The sequence below is a fragment of the Catharus ustulatus genome, chromosome 13 (genome assembly GCF_009819885.2).
Source record: "Catharus ustulatus isolate bCatUst1 chromosome 13, bCatUst1.pri.v2, whole genome shotgun sequence".
Classification (NCBI taxonomy): domain Eukaryota; kingdom Metazoa; phylum Chordata; class Aves; order Passeriformes; family Turdidae; genus Catharus; species Catharus ustulatus.
This window is the reverse complement of record NC_046233.1, coordinates 12,031,388-12,049,399: the sequence shown is the minus strand read 5'-3', so window position 1 is coordinate 12,049,399 and position 18,012 is coordinate 12,031,388. Positions and strand designations below refer to the sequence as shown.

At 38.9% G+C, this 18,012-nt stretch overlaps 1 protein-coding gene across 2 annotated transcripts in view; it reads right to left on the bottom strand.

Moving 5' to 3' along the window:
• Window positions 1-18,012, bottom strand: part of EEFSEC (eukaryotic elongation factor, selenocysteine-tRNA specific) — a 123,074-nt gene that overhangs the window by 79,703 nt on the left and 25,359 nt on the right. For both annotated transcript variants that reach the window (XM_033071872.2, XM_033071870.2), the window contains exons 2-4: window positions 11,402-11,609; window positions 9,060-9,156; window positions 7,333-7,497 (exon numbers count right to left, since the gene is read on the bottom strand). In XM_033071872.2, the coding sequence (XP_032927763.1) occupies window positions 7,333-7,497; window positions 9,060-9,156; window positions 11,402-11,589 (450 nt within the window). In that variant the 5' untranslated portion in view covers window positions 11,590-11,609. The remainder of the gene's footprint in view (window positions 1-7,332; window positions 7,498-9,059; window positions 9,157-11,401; window positions 11,610-18,012) is intronic.

Genomic DNA, 18,012 nt, shown 5'->3' with positions numbered 1-18,012 from the left:
AGGCTTTACCATCAGATCCTGCAACCCAGTATGCTGGCAATTCCAAAAGAGCTACAGAATATTGAGTACAAGAGACTACACAGGGACATCACATCAGCCAGCAGTCTCCAGGATTCTAAAGAGGACAAATGTGGCAAACTAGTGGGGAGAACACCTACACACATGGGGCAGCACATGCAGTCACTAGTGGAACCATCATACTTCGATGTCAAGACCAACCTCAGAACAACTCTGCCTGTATCATTCTCCTGTCAGTATAATGGTTCCTTCCTCAGCTCAGTTCCTTTCCCACCTTGTAATTCTGTCACAACTCTCTTCAGTTTTTCTAACAGTTCTCACAGGACAAAATGTTTACTGAAATCTTGACAGAAAAAAATGTATCTTATCTAAGAAAATCAGTCATCATATCAAAGTATGACATTCGTATCACACACTATATTTTCTTCAGAGTCGAGATCATCTTGCATTATTTTTTCACTTGAAACCCTATTGAAGAGTGTACCAGTTCTTACACAGTAACAGCTCTCTGCAATAGCTAACTATTAGGGCAAAATTATCTGCATGGCAATGGCACAAAAGACACACTCCAAATTAATCTCGTGCATTAACCACTACCAGTCAGCAGTGCAGACAATCCTGCAACCAAGCAAGCAGCCATGGAAATGCTGCAGAAGTCTCCGTTGGAGAGCAATACTGTTTCCAGCAATGCTGCATGTCCAGGTGGAGCCTTGATCCCAACAGTCATTTCAGGATGATTTCAACAGACAGAAGCAACACAGAAGTTACAAATCTTTTCCTTTTCAGATTCGCTGTAGGAAGAAACTCATACGCTTTGCCTTCTAATGGATGAGAAAAATTCCCCTGTCTTGTACTCCAACTGTCTCTATCTGCACAGAGCACAGGGTACACCTCCACCTCTAAGAAAAGCTGCAGACGAATTTCAGTATTTGAAGAGTTAATTGGCCAGCACTGACTGGGTCACTTTTCTGCCTACAGAGATCACATTAGACACACAAGCTCCAAAAATACAGTGTATGGTTTGGATTAGCACTGTTCAGGTTGGCTGCTCTCCCCTGGCTTCCTTCCCTTCTGCTCAGACCAAGTAGAAAAAAAAATTAAAAGCCCCACAATGTATATCAAAACCCCTTTCTATTATATCTTATCCCTGGGTCCTGAATAAAACAAACCTTAATGCACAAAATCCTTTATCTTGCTCCCTCACTTTACTGTATCTATATGATACTCAATTAAAAATTGCAAATGATTTGACTAAACACTGTATTTCAATAACAGGTAACGAATGAATAGAAACATACAAATCTCTTGCTGAACATTTTTACTCCTAAGGGTTTTTTGGTAAGTTTAAAGGTCTAAAGTTAACCACAATTTTGTATGGTTTTTTAATGCAAACTTAAAATAGATTTTTTTGCTTCGCAGTCTTCAGGTTTCGTTGTCTTTGTCTTTGAGATTTGTTTTTTTTTAAGGGCTTGATATTGGTTTGGGTTTGGTTTTTTTTTTAATGTGAACTAAAACAAATAAAAAACAGTACCAAAAAAACCACACAGTAAAAAGTTACAAAACCATATTTGAAAATGAGGGAACTGATCTTCAGAAAGAACTCAGCATCTGCTACTCTTATTCTCTTAAGAGATCAAGCCAAGAAGTTTTGAGAAGTTTTTATTGCCAGATCTAAATTTCATTCCACAGGCACAGGATCAGATCTTTCATCCTTTACTTAACCACAAAGAACTGTTCAGAGCAGTTTTGTTCTTCCAAAACAACTGATAATATCCTAAATGCTCAAAGCAGAGTACTTTTCAGTAAAAGCCAAATCCTGCATATTTTGCTTTTAAGTAATGCCACAGCAGATGCAAAACCAGTAGGATTCACACTGATGTTTTCTAGGAAAGAAGAAAATCTCTCAAAAACCATAACCCATGCTTTAGAAGCAGCAGGCAAATAAAGTTTAATTCTTGTACTGAATTAAACTGCATGTATAACATTATGTTTCTACATTTAATTTATTGCTTTAGGATTTAAGACTCTTGTATTTTTGTACCCACATCTTTCAATATGCACTATAAACTGCCTTTTCACATTTTTACCAGCTGCATTTAGGCAATTCTCCCTCAACCTGATTCTCTGAACTGCCCTTTTTCACAGCATTCCAGTGAAAAGAAAATGTTCAAGGCAAGCAAAACTCCCTGCCCAGCAGAGGACCTGTTGCATTTGAAAGGCTGTTTATATCAGCATTGGGCAAGAAAAACCCAAGCAGCACAGGAAGAAAGAGATGTAGAAACAATATTCAGTCACACTCTCAGAACACACAGCAAGGGCTCTCTCCACTTGCAGTGCTAGAAGCAGTCAACATAAACTGCAATCTGAAAAGGGCATATTAGGAGGTCCAAAGTGCTCAAAATGGTAAAAGCAAAATATTCTTTAAGATTGAGCCATGAAAGTCCACATACAAATGTCTTTGTGGTCCAAAGTTTGATCCAAGTTTGTTTTTTGACATCCTCTGACAAGGCTTAACCATGCAACTCCAATTGTGAAGAAGTCCTTAAATAAACTACAAATAGTTCCTACTACATGTATATACATACTAAAGCTCACTAATCAGAGGTCCTGGGACATCAGATAGGCTGAAGTAAAAACATGGAAAAAAGCAGATCTCTCTGTTACAATTTTAGCAGCTACAATGGTTTGAAGGAAACAGCCTGGCAAATACTATTTGAGTTATTCTATCAGACAGTGGAGAATTTTTTTTCTTGTACTAGCCATAAAAGCTACAGAACATTTGCCAAAACAAAGACCAAGGTTATCTAGCCAACAAAACAAAGCTTAGAAGAAAACATCTCTTTTCATATGGTGAAAGTATATGAAGCCATGAAGCGTCTCAGGATCATGCAAAACAATGCTTCTCTGAAGTTCATAAAGTCAACAGGCTCTTGCCAAGACAGAATCACTACTGGCTTAAACCAACACTCTCATTTACTAGGAGACTTGACTAGGTAACAGAAGCAAGTTCCCTCCCAGTTTTCATATCTAAGTCTCACATGACGTTCGGAAAGTTCACCTGACTACAGAAACAATCCATGTGACTACTCTCCAACACAAGGGCAGCACTTCATAAATGCAACTTTTGAGACTGAGATGCTCCACACTAATAATGACAATTGGCTACTACCAACCTCCAAGATGGTCAAGGTTGGAGCTGGTAAGAATACTTCTCTTTCCTTTTAATGAGATTTATTACATGAGAAACAACTTTTTACCATACAACACCAGATATGTTATTCAGTACAGAGCTAGTATCCACACATGATCCCCTAGAGGAAAACATGAATGTAACCACTCAGCTGGAACACAGGTACTCAGCATTCAAGATACTCACAACTTCTGACACATACTCAGCACAAATGGCAGCACTGGACTTCAGAGGTTCCAAGTCAGTTATTAACCTCCACTAGTCACTCAGCTTGCATCAATCTGCTCCAGCATTTATCAGCAATTCATTACACAGGACAGACAGGAATCTGACTATAAGACAAAGACAAAAGATTCTACGTCTTGCAATTCCTGAAACAGAGCCCCAGCAGTGGTCTTCACCCTTGGCTGCCACATCCATGCTCTGGGTCTTGTATACCCACAGCCCCAGTCACAGGTAAGGCAAGGCCCAGTGGACACTTTCAGGATAACCAGATCCATGAGCTGTGCACATCTCTCTCTGCCTCCTCACCCAGTTCAGATTTGACCTTTTCTATGATCTTCCTCACCTGGATAAGGAAGGCAAAAAATACCTTTCCCCCACTGAAAAGAAAACACTTTCCTTTTTCAGTTAAAGTGTGCTATAAAAAGATCCAGCAGCACTGGAGTTTGGCATTCATCCTCATTTAAACTCAAATCTCTAAACCACTTATACTTTAGATGTCAGTAAAATAAAAACCTATCAGTAAAACAAAGTGAAACTAAATTGTAAAAAATCCTTATTATTCAAACTCCAGTAATTTCCATAAAGTAGAAATACAAGTGTCACAAGTTGTTACAGTTTATAAACTCAAAGACTATAGAGATTGAAGGACCACTTAAATAATCTGAAATGACATTCAGAATTCTGCCAACACTATGTTTTTGCTGCAGAAATCCTAGGTTCATGCTCTTCAAGGTGGATTTCAAGTGCTAAGGAGCAAATAGTACTAACTCAATCGGATAGTGAACTGTTTGCTGTGTCAAAGCTTTTTGCCAAACACATATATATAATTTTTCTTTTTGCTATATGGATAATCAACCCCAGATGGCAATTTACATAGGCAAAGCATAAAGGAATCCATACACTGCTGGTGCTCTCAGCCTCAATCAGAGCAAGCATGGGCATTTGAGAATGTCACTGTTTATTTTTAATTGCTGTGTCCCTCCTTTGTGCAGGTTCAAGCGGTCAGAGATGTCGAAGTCCATTAGCAGAACTGGAAGGTGATGCCACTTCATTTGGTGAGAGGGTTCTTCAAATTTAAAAAAAGCAGCTAGTTTGTAACGTCCCTAAATGTACCAGCTGTCAATCTCAGTTACCATTGGGTCAGGGCAAAAAAAGGTCAGAGAGAGTCACAAACCACAATGTGTTGTGAAATGTGCTTCCTCCGTTACCTTGTATGCCTGAGAAAGGTTTGACCTTTTATAGGTATCCTAACCTGTGGGAACCCAGGACATCCCTCTGGCTGCCCTGGATGCCTTGAGACCCTGGCAGGGGGCTCAGAAGCCTTGGCACAGAGCCCAAGACCCCTGGGCCTTTGATTTTAGCCCCTGGGAAAAATTATCACCTTTGCATGAAGAATTACAAGCCACAAAAAATAAGTAGAGTATAAGTTAGTTTATCAAAAGGTGAAAAAGTAGAATTTTAAGATTTTTTAGAATAGGGGTCAAGGGTCAAGATGGAGGAACCTGGGCATGTTCTGTCCTTCTTTCTCCTTCCTAGCATCCATCTTTTGGGTGATGTTGGCATTTTTATATTGTTTTAGAGTAGAACTAGAGTGTACAATATAAGTGATAAGTATTGGAAGATAATTGTAAAAAATGTTTATGTAGTTTTTAGTATAAGAAGATAATACTGCCCTGAAGGTAGGCAGTGTGCCTGGGACTGACCTGCTGAACAGACCTCAGCTAGTCAGGGAAAGAACTTCTAGATTAGATAAAATAAACAACTTCTGGAAAGCACAGAAGCCGTCTCCAGACTCTTTCTCTGGTGCTCGGGTTGGGACACAGAGACTCTCAACATACACTGGTGGTTGTCTCGAGCTCCTGAGACACCACTCACCATACTAACCCAGCTCTGCAAGATGCTGGCAGGGGTAATACAACACACAGCTCAAACCTACAAACACTGCTTCCTTTTACTGTGCCCTGGTTTCCATACCTCTGCAACATGAAGGTGAATATCCACAAGTTGCCAGTGCCAAAATACAAAACTCTGCCCACTGCTACTATCATTCAGAGGCATGGACACATCTATTTGACACAGAGAAGTGCAAGGTTTACTTAATTAACAGCAACTGGAAAAATAAAACTTTGAGGGAAGTTGTTCATGCCATAAGAGCCAAGTGATCTGGCTTTTCTTTGCAAATGACCTGTTTATCTACCAAGTTGTCTGTCACTTCAGTAACTATTCTCCAAGTCACCTGGGAAAAAAGCCCACTGAAAAAAGTCAGTCTTTTCCCCTGTTCTTTTAAACACCAATTTACAAGTTATTTACTATATTTTTGTCATTTTTTTCTTCATACAGTTTCTCAAAAAGCAGATGTATTCCTAAACATATTTCTTCAAAACATTCTTGAACTGCAGATGAAAAGCAGAATAGCAATTTCCAGATATAATCTAGTGATGCATTCTTTCTTTGCAAGAAATAATTACTCGGCCCTGATTCCCCCAGCTCCTGGAGCACAAAATGACAGGAAGTTTGGCAAATGCTATGCCAAAAAGAAAGCAGTGGCCTTGCTGTGCAAGGTCCTGTTTGGGCAGGAGCCATCTCCCACTCCTTGCACTACTTGTCCCTCTTTGGGCCCCAAGCACAGGCAGGCCCAGGACTAAGAACAGGGCACAACAGCGAAGAAAGAACACTGCCAAGTGGAAGCCAGGAGAGGTTGAAGCTAGAACTACAATTGCAGCAAGCATATTCTGTGCAGGAATTGAAAGCATGGCTTCCAAACAGGCATCATGCTGTAAGTAAGAATATGGGCAGTGAGGAACTCACCTGGGGAAGCAGAAATGTCAGAATGAAAATCACTTCTATGCAAAGGACAACTGGATATAAACTAGATGGCCACAGGTATCACTGAAGAGGCTGGCCAGAAATATCTGCTATCAGTCAAATACTTCAGGTGAAATTAGAATGCTTCATGTAGTCCTTCACTTGTCCAACCAGTACAGTCAAAGATGAGCAAACAGCACATTCACTCAATGAAATAAAGGCCTTATAGTAAAATGACTTGAAGATAATACTGACAGCATCAAGAGTCCCATCCAGGCTTGTTAGGTCACAACTTGCCTGCTCACAGAATGTAATCAGCTGAGTCCACTTTTAAGTGGTAGCTGCAAAATATTCAAGTCTTGATTCATTTGGGGCAATTAATACTAAGGGAAAGTCAAAGCAGTGATAATCAGCACCTGTGAAATAGATTTCACATGTTCCAAGCATAAAGTCACTTTGTTTCCTTTTAAAGGATGAATACATTTTAAGGAAATTAAATAGCAACAACAGTTGAGCAGTTCAAAGGCCATTGGAAGGTCTCTTTGACTTTCTGCAGGCTCTCTGAAGAGCCCAATAGCAGCAAGCCACCTACTGCATCCAGCAACTCTCTCAGAACATGCTGACACAAATTAAAGCTTCAGCAAACAAAGAGAATGTGCATCAAGCATTTCAATGCCCTCTTCTTGTCATTTCCTTCGCTTTCAGACATTTCTGGAAGCCTACCTACATGGATTCTTTTTTAAACCTTCTCACTGCAGCGTTTCTCAAATAAAAGTAACCTCCCTCAAACTTTGTTCAGTCCTTGGGTGCATCCCATCTTGGAAACGTGCCCACTTTGCTTCTCTGAATTTGAAAGCCTAATACACTAATCCAGATCAGTCTTCTCTTCATCCATCTAAATTACTGAGCAGGTAACTTTACTGACTGCCTTATTTAAAAATCACTATGTCTCTTACTGTTATAAACTGTCTTATAATAGAGTACAAAAACAAAACTTGAAAGAACTGAATAACTTCAGATTGGATGAGAACACTCTCTTCTTTGTTGAGTGTCTCTATCAGGAAAACGAGGGGGAATGAAAATGAGAGACTCACCTTCAGGGCAGGAATCTCCACATTGTCACCAAGGCTAACAGAGCCAGAAAGAATAGTCCCTGTCATCACTGTGCCTTGACCCTTGATAGAGAAACAGTGGTCGACTGCCATAAGGAAGTGTCCTGAGGGGTCTCTTGATGGCAGGTAAGCCTCAGACTTCAAGACCTGAAAAAAAAGATAAAAGCAGCACCATGCCTGGGTGAAAAGTCATGACAGCAACACAGCAGAAGGCAGGCAAGCAGATGATTGATTGAACAAGCTTGCAATTTTACTGATTTCAGGCATCTCCCAATGAGCTTAGAACTCACCAATGTCAAATTAACTGTGCGTGCCATAGAGGGGCTGCACACTTAGCAGCAGGAACAGTTCGATTTTCTGCCTTAGAAAGATTTGGTGCTGCACATTTAGCTTGGTTAGCAAAACCTCACTGGCGATAAAGTTGCTGCCAAACTCAATATAAACACTGCAGCAAAGCAAAGAAAAAAAAAACTGTACGTGTGTCATCTCCCCCTTTTTCATCCCTCTCTCAAAAGTACAATTTTACAGTGCATTTTGCTACTCCAGCTTTTTTGGAAAATGAACTTATATACAGATATTAGTGCCCCATAAAGCCCATCTCTGAATCCCTCCCAGAAGAACTAATACTAGGTTAAGTTTTCAAATTCAACTTCCCCTTCAGATTTTTTTTAGTGTTTCCTAAAGGATCAATCCCTTAAAAAAAAAACCACATAAGTAAATTTTCTAGAGAAATTCAGAGTTTAGCATTTTTCTTTTGTTGACAAATACTACACTTCTTAAAATACATCAGACAAAAGATTTTAATTATACAAAGGAAGTCATTTACTCTACAGTGCTTCAAAGGAACTGGTTCACTCCTGTCTCAAATCACTTTTGATCTCTGTTATATCACCTGCATATACACTTGGTATTGCCTTTAACATCTGTTTTTAAGGTCAAAAACTGCAGCCCAAGCCCAGTCTGTAGTGGCAGAACAATGGAGCGTCTCTTAGGAAGGACAGAAGGGATAATAGCTCCAAGTTCAATGGCAGGGCTCACACAGCATTTGCCAGCTCGTCCAATATTAGGTTTCAGTTGACAGAACAGCTGCAGTGAGTGTTTCCTTCAAAGCTTTAACCCTGGAGAACATCCCAGCAAATCTAACAGGAACCAGATAAAAGCAGAAGCAAGCACTTGCCTATCTCCTCATCTCTAGAAACTGCTGGGGGCAGACTGGTCCTGGCTAAGCCTAGTCTAAGGCCATACCACATCCTATCCCCATGGCCATCCTGGCTCACAGGAGCCTGGGAGCTGACACAGCATCCAGTGCTCAGCAGCCCTGTGCAATATCCTGCCTTTCCACAAACTGGGCTGCCCAGGGCCAGGCATCTCGAGATTTTTTGATGATTGATGCTGCACCTTAAATTCAGCAATTTACAAGTACTTTAAACCTGGCAGCATCCAAATCAGAATCTGACAAGTCTTCAAAGAATAATGCCTTTGTTTTGGGACTTTTTTCTGCTGTTTATGTAACAGTGGCATCCCTCCATAGGGATGTTCCTTCCCCTAAGTTAATTACAGAAAGGGTGACAAGTCTATTGCAAGCTATAACTGCTCTCAGTTATTTTAGGTGTCCTGCCCTTCACAGTATAAACATCATGCCATCTAAGTAAGAGTTTTCAGCATCTGAGAATGGATGCTTTCATGCTGTTATGTTCTTCAGTGAGTACCTCAATTAATTCAGAAATACCCAGAGGATTCTCAGTCTCTGGGGCTTCTGGTCCCCCAGGCTTTGCTGCAACAGCAACAATAGGACACCCAGAGAATCTGAAAGAGAGAAAGACATTCACCATTAGACCACAGATCTCCTACACATGTCAATATAAAGAACTTCCAGGCTCACTGAAGGCTAGGAAACTCCCTAAAATTCCAATTTATCTGTTCTTTCCCCATTTGCACTGACAATTTCTTCCTGAATTACCAGCAGATCAGCACTACTGGACTTCACTAGGAAAGCTTCAGTCCTGTTCCACATTAGCTACTGGTTCAGTGCTGTGACAGTCAAATGCAAGATTCAGTTTATTTCTGTTGTTCCTCAGTCTTAATGCAGTGGTTTGCATCCAAAGTCATTTCACCTGGAGACTAGCACATTTTTAACTTTCATTAAACAACTAAAATTCTAACTGTAAAGTCATAACCTTCAAAACAGGAGCCAAATGCAAGATGCCTCATGATGCCTACCTGAGTCTGCAAGATCTGTAGACAAAGATCTAAATCTACTGAAATCAAAGTCTGCAAAACTCAAAGGTTTAGAGAGAAGTACAGCCAGCTGACCTCAGTTTACCTTTTATCCTACAATCAGTTTTATTATTCAAGTCCTTAACTTACAGCAGCTTTTCTTTTTATTTTTTACAAATTCAGTCAGTAGACTTAACTAAATTATAACCTAGTGGTTTTTATTGCATTTTTTTCAAAAATCAGAATTAACCACAAAGTATATATTAAAGGAATGGAATAATGATCAGTAATTACATCAAAATGTGATTGGTTCTCATAGACACTTAATTCTTATGCAACAGATTCAAACAAAAAATAATTATTTTGGCCATCCTCTTGACACCCACCCTCCAATGATTTTCTCACAAAAGGGAGCAAACTGGAGAGAAGAGATGGTGCTTTGCTAAAGAAGAAATGTTGAGTTCTATAAAGGGAGCTCCCTCAGTGACCCAGCTGCAATCAGGCACATGAGGTATTTTCTTTGTTTACATGCCATAAGCCTGAGGCATCTAAGGACAAAGGGCAGTAAAAATGTGCACTGAAAATTCCTGTGATTAACCATAAAACTTTAGGAAATTTATTTTCATACAAGTATTTCAGAGCACTGTATTGCCATAAACCAAAATTTATGCTGAACCAGATGCTTTACTCCTCTTCCCATACACCAGAACAAACTGCAGTAATTGTGTACTGCATCTGGAGGCACTTCTAAACATGATCCAGCCCTACTGAAACTCTTAGTCCATCACACCAAATTTCTCTCAGCAGAATTTAAATCCTGCTGACAAAAAGAAGCTGATGTGCAAAAAAATGTTTTTAAAAATAGAAATTCCATTCATAGAGACAATCTGCTTTTAATTTTGGTACCAATTCACAGAAAACCAAGTTTTGATTAGATAAATTCACAAGTACCAAACTATTCAAATATACAACAGTTACTTTGCTCTTTTTTTTTTCCCTTCCATACAATCTCCTGACAACATTACAATAATTTCCTCAGCATTGGTGGCAACTACTCTACAACTGCAACAGCTTTGACTTTGCTTACTGCTATGGAATTCCACATGCACACCTATGTGTGTAGTGAAAATATTTCAATAAGTAAACTATTTGAAAGAAAAACAAAAACTAAAAACCAAAATTGCCATTAGAGGCAATTGTCAAATGGTTCCAGAATATATCCTGCTAGTAAGAATAGTTTAGGAATAGAAAAGCATTTTAAAACCACACATTAGGGAGATTCAAAGTCAAGTGGGAAAAAGGTTGTTGAGAAATTAAACTCCACATCCCTGAGATACAACAGGACAAGCACTTTGCAATCACATCCAGAGCAGCAGTGCTTTCAAAGCACCATCAAGCACACACTGCACATGCAAAAACTGAATTTTGGTTCTCTCTCCTCTGAACCCTGAATCCTGCTTCTTAGATTCTTCAACTCAAAATGGGACCCAATAATTATGCCCCCTTGTATGCCTGAGCAAAGCAAAGATGTGCTGCAGTTTCTGTAACCACATCACATTCTTCACCTGGATATTCTGGCTTTGTATTATCCTATCCAAACTCCAAGCAGCTCTTTAAATCAAAAAGCTTAATTACAGGAGAATATTTCTCTGCACATGATACTTGCAGATATGATTTTGGAATTGCACCTGTGTTTCTATAAATCTTTTCACTCTTCTCATAATTTTTGCTGGATGTGCCAGTATGGTTAGAAGTGTGTTGGAAGAGAAATGTTGGTATTTTTAACAACCCAAATTTTGTGACAAATTACTTCTTAGTATTACTGTTCACTTACTTGGTATTTTCCAAGGTCTTCTGCATTTTCTTAGTCATCTTCTCAATGGCACTCTGTCTCTTCCCCTCTGGAAGGAGATCTATTTTGTTCAGAACTACCACCATCTTCTGGCAGGCAATTTGCCCAATTACCAAGCACTCTGCTGACTGTGTCTGCATCCCTTTTGTCACATCTATCACAAGCATCATTAAATCGATAATCTGGGCACCTGGAAGAGAACTCACAGTCAGTATTGCCACAGCATAAAAAGATTAAGGATCATTTGCTCAAGTAATTTCCATTTAAAATTGTCAGCATATGTACAAATGCCCAGAAAGACAAACAAAACACAAGTCAAAGTAAGCACTGAATTGCACAGCCCTTTTGAAATTAAGACCTTGGGAATTTCAGCTATTATAGGCTATCATCAAGTCATAAGAAGCAGGGAAGAATGTAATAGTTAAGTCTAAGGCTGTTACCACTGCATTAAAAAAAAATACTAAGAAAATGAAGCTTGTAGCAACACAGGCATGACACTTGCCTCAATTAAAAATTATAATCTAAGCAGCCAAGCAAGAATCTAACACAGCCAAAAAAATACACTGCAACAATGCAGGGAGTTGCACTCAGAGCAACCCCAAATAGAGCCAACCAGGTACTCCACAAAAACATCCACAAGTCCCAGTCCCTACCTGCTTCCCACTTTTCTAAGTCAAAAAGTTTCATTAAAAAACTGTGATCACCACCAGAGACAAGTTTACCCCAAGTCTAAAGAAATTCTTGAGTCCCTCAACATTAGGAAGAGGCAATTTAAGACCTGCAGTGTATTGTCATTCACTCCCAATTCAGATCCATCTAACTTGAACAAGTAATTTCAAACAAGAACAGAGATCTGATTCCTAGATCTCTTCATGGGAAGGCTCCTAAATTTTAGGTTGATGTTACCTATCATGCTTAAGGATTATTTTTATTTTTCAAAGTATTGTTGTCATGAGCCCATAATCTTTTGATTGAAGCAACCTGAACTTCATGGATTGAAATAAGTTTTGAAGGAAGCTTTTAATGAACATTGGGTTTTCCACTAATTACATTCAGAATTTTCTTGTTTCATTTGAGGTAACTGAAATACTCTGAATACCAAAACAGAAAAGTGCAACAGTCTCAAGTGTTGAACAAGTTTAAACATAAAGAAGTAAAAAAAAAAAAAAAAAATTAAAGTTGAAGTACTAGAAAGTCATATGCCAAAAAAAGCACATTTTGAAAGATGATAAAAGCTAGAAATCATGTAAAATTCCAGCTTTCTAACTTTAGTACTTTTAACATTGGCCTTAAGATCAGAAGAACAAGAAATCAATACAACTATTCCTTGTTCCTCTGCCCTCTCCAGCTTTCCCCTTGCCTTTTTTTGCTTTTAAGGCTTTTACAATGGCTATGACAACAGCTACCCTTGTTCCTAATTCCCATGAACTCAGGATAGGAAATCATTCCGAGGTTGAAGTGCATGGGTGAATGAGCGGGTGGGAACGACAAGGGGAAAAAAGGCTACAAATGACTATTTCAACCTAGCAGAGCTTTCATCTTGTAATAATGAATGTTAAGCCCTTCAGAGCACTAGTTGGATAATTATGGTATTTCCAGTGCCCCTGCAGAATTTTCACCAAGCATTTCAAATATCTCCCCCTGACAAACCAGGAATGGACTTTGTATCTTCAAAAGTAGTTTGCATTTTTATTGTTTTGGGAATTATATTGATTTAGAGCTTGCTTAAACTTCAACACAAACATCATCAAGACTGTACAAAAGGCTCAAACTTTATACACCAGTCAAGTGCAGACCTAAAGGTCAGAAACCAAGGGAAACATATGGCATGAAAATAGTTTGAGTGGGACAAAGCACTTAGCAATCAGAATGGACTCATTTTTGTGAATACATACAACAGGGCTGTTTTAAACTTAACACACATATTTTGTATTACACTGTTCTATACAGCTGACATGCTCAAAAGGAATGGGAATAAATAAAGAAACCCAAACCATCAAGCCCAATTCTTTATTAACACTATAAAAAGGACATTCTGGTAGCACAACAATGCTGCAGCTTGAGCCTTACCAAACATTTCAGTGACTACGAAAGCACAGCGACCCTCATGCTCCAGAACTAAGCCAAAGCAACCAGACCCAAACCTGCCCTTGAAAAGGGCAGTTGGTAAGATGTATTCTATATACAGTGTGGAAATTTTCCCTCCAAAGGAACACAAAATCTGCACTGAACTGTAATATGTAGTTTTGGTAAAAGGCGTCACTTTACCTTGAAACTCTAAATCAAAAGTTTCAAAATCATTTGTTATAAAGCAAATGCTTGAAAATTCTGTATTTATGAATCTATTAACAACACTTTAAAAGAGCCATAAAAATCATCAACCAGATTGCTAGAAGATTGAGATTGTCTGCCCCAGGACACTGCATAGCAACAAGAAAAAGAACAAAGAAAAATAACTGTACATTCCATGGGAAAACTCCAGAAACACCAGAAGACATACCATGACACTCCAGATAAAAATGCTTCAAGTCAAGGAAAGCAGCAGCACACACAAGTTCACAAACACTGTCAGCACAATTACTGTGCCTCCTCCAAAGCCCCAACGTTGAGTGGCCACAGCTCCCAAGAGATGGCCCAAGGTGGGACAGAAGGCAAGGCAGGCAGGGCTGGCACAGCAGCAGGGTGGGAGGGTGGGAAGAGCTGCCCTTCAGTGGAGTCGTGGAGCCAAGGCAAAGACCACAACAGCACTGACAGAAACACCTGAACTGCCTTCTCACCGAGGCGTGAGGATGTTTTGAAATGTTTTGGATGTGTCTGCTTGTGCAAATCAAGGCAGGAGTGCTCAAGGTTTACAGGACCCTTGAGTAACAAGGCAAAAAAATAATGCAAAACTTAATTCCTCAACCTTCCTTTTTGAGCTGTTTAATAAACCACCCTTGTCAATTCAGCTTCTTTCCAATCCCACATCTTCTCCTACATAGTTTTACATTTTGGTTTATTCTAGAACCAATTTCCTTCATTGCCCATGAGTCATAAGGTTCATTAAATACTAAAACAAAATCATCTAGAGACGAGTACAAGGACTCATCAATGTCACATTTAAAATCAGGAAAGTTGGCAACTGTAAACCCTCTTCCATTACCACAGAACCCCTTGTTCAATACATGTTGTCCTCCTAACATATAAATGGTAATAGCAGATTTAGATTATGTTTAACTTCAAATTCACTGCTTAAATAATCTCTAGTAAACAACCTGCTTATTATCATATCAGAGTTCAGTCAACAAAAGGAATAGTATTTCTGAATAATTTTCTGCGGCAGAGTAAGATTTAACAAGGAACAGTGAAGCAAAGATGGATTATATCAGTATTCTCATGAATACAACCTCACTTAGACAGATTTTTCAGTTGGGTCATAAAAATATTGCAGATATACTATGTGGAGACACAATAAACAGTAAAACGAATTTTAAAAGGTGAAAATTTTACTCACAACTGCACTACCTGACAACAGAATTTCAACCATAGGGTCCAGTGCAAAATGGAATAGAAGAACTCAAAGAACAGAGAACTGAACTCCTCAAAAAAGGAGACAGAATATGGGCCTACACAGTTAAGAACAGTAATAGGGAAGAGATTATGGATGATTCAAATATTCCTCAAGTCTTCAGAGCAAGAAAATGGCTTGAAATTAATTTGCCTTTGAACAAGGCAAAGACACATGCAAAGGACAGGTCTGCATATAAGGAAGAACAGCAATCAAAAATATTTTATCTGCACTGAAGCAGGCCACATGGAATCAATGAAAAAGTTAAACTGAGATACTCCAATTATTTCTTCCACAGAGAAAACAGGGGTGTAACCTTTTATTTGCCACTTCATCTATGAACGACGTTCAAGAACACAGAGAAAGATAAATCCTGACGTGATTTCTCACTTTGCTTGAAAATGAAAGATCAATTATTGGAGTACCCTTTGTGTGATGACACACAGCTCAGATGAAACCCTGTAAAAAGCAAATGAAATAAACAAGTTGTCATCAGAAAACACAAGGGGGTGGAGAAAGATGGGAATTATACTTCAAAGATAAGCAGCTGAACCACAGCAAAAATAAAGTAGATAGTCTGAGTGAAGAAAAACAAACAAGAAAGATAAAACATGAACTGAGAGATTCTGGATGACAGCCAGATACAGGAAAAACACAAGACCAGCAGCACAGCATCACAAAGACTGCAAGTGCCAGCTAAACCTGGAGGCAGCAGCACTCATTTGTATCAAAGTGACAGGGAACACAAAACTCAGAAAATAAGAAAAATACCTTCACAGACAAGATAAAGAAAAGGTCCAGCTACTGCTTTGAACACCAACTCCTGAATTTTGAGGAGGATCTGATTATAAAAAGTCATCAATGAAGTAATTCATTACTCTTTACTCAGGAGATTACCTGAATCACAGATGTCAGAGATTATGACAAGTTTCTAAAGAGCAGAAGGCAGCAACTCAAGCTTCCCTAAAGTGGTCATCAGCTCAATTTTTTCACAAGAAGATCAAAATGATACCACTTGCAACATCATTCTTAACTAGCTCTCACTCTTGGATGCTGAAAGAACTCACCATGTGCTGCCTGAGTACACTGAAAAAGAACAGTATGCATTTTAAAAGTATTGATGAATTTAAATCTTTAGGAGAAAATTCACTGCATTCTCTATATTTGCATTATTTACTATAATCTATCTTCAAAACTTTTCTGAAATATGAAAAAAAGCCTACCCAGAGCTCTAGGCAACAAAGCTGCAGACCTTCATCCCCTCCATCAAATTCACTCCCCATAAAGGTGCTTAGTGTCACACACAATTAGTAAAAACCAGCTCTTGTGCCAGTGTTCACGGGGAAACACCATGGGAGAAACCAAGACACCACATGCATTTTCAAAAACAGTAAAGCACTATAATTGCCATGTTTTGTTCTGGAACAGAACATTACATCTTAAAAACCAAATCTCCTTCAACCTCAACCACAGAGTTGTTGCAGTTCTGCATGTACATGAACTTAAAACACCTTCCATTTGTGCAGCCTGCTGCATGCTTGCAAATTTTATACCCAAACCCCCAGCAAAATATAATATTAACGCTAATTTAGAAAAAGATGACATTAGATCTAGGAAGAGAAACAAAAAAACCAACACTTCAGCCTCATGTATTAGTTATCAGTTCCAAAAGTGCAATACTACTTTATTATACATGCACTGAGCCCACTTTCAGAACCATCCAGTTATAATATCCAAGGACTACATTAGCTACCAATTCCTTACTGAAAGGCTCGCCCCAAAGGCATTTTCAATAAAGAAATAACATCTCAATGCTTTGTCTTTACCAAATGTAGATCAAGAATATGAGAGCATTTTTAAGTCGTATTATTTTGGCAAGCATAACTAAAGTATGGCATTAGAATCCAAATAATACATCAATATAAAGTTGATTTGGCTTCAAAAGGTAAAACCTGGTGAGTGGAGGGAAGAAGAGGGGATCAGGTCCCTGTGTGAACAAAGGGGAGGTTTTCCATGCCACACAAACATGGGATATAGATTCTGAGTGATGGCTTCTTTAAGCTACTGCGTCCTGTCCTGTTTGTGGTAATCTTTTTAGCTGACTTTGCACAAACAGTACAACTCTTGTTCATAGGCAGCAAAAGGAAGCAGAAAATGGAATTTGAAATGTAAAAATAAAATAATTGTGGGCCATGGGCTATAATTTGATTTCATGCTCTACAAGGAAATGAAAGAGGACTTCCTTAAACATACTTTTTTTTTTTTAAATATGCTTTTTACCATGTTAGGATTTCCTCTAGTGTAGAAGAGAAAATAGGATTGTAGAAAATGTACTGTTCTCAAGTATCATTGCTACTCAAGGGCAAAGCTCTGTTTTAATGTGCACTTCCCATTCTGGGGAAGAGGAAATTCTTCAATTAATAAACCGGGTGGACTGAGGCGAGTTTTTAAGGTTTAATCAATTTCATCTGCACACAGGATAAAAAGACCAACTATTCTACCATTTTTACCTCCGCTATTCCACTTTCAAAAAAAAAAATTGAATCAATGTTTTATTTTAAATTCTTTGAGGTTAGTATCTCCTGTCTCAGGAAATATTGTCTATATCATGCAGTGAATATCCAACTTCCCTTTCACAGCTGCCCTCCCCCCACTTTTTTTTTTTAAGAAACTTTATTCAGAAACAACTAAATTATTCCTGTTTCATATACAGTTGCACCCTGGGAGATGTTACAAGTCCCACAGGACTTTGCTAGTTACCTTAGGGGAGGCACTGTGATGAATAAGGAAGATGTTTTACAGGATATGGAATCCCCCAAAATTCAAACAGAAATAGGAGGTGTGAGGCAGGGAGAGGCATGCACTCATGAATTACACATGATGAAACCTTCTGTAAAGCAATGCAAATCGTGGATCAAAACTGATACAACTCCTGTTAGGAAACACTTTGAAAAGAAAAGGAACTCATGGAGTTCAAGCACCCCACCATCATTTCCCAAACAGGCCATCAGCAGCTCAGAGCACAAACAGGGAGCTGTGCAGCTTC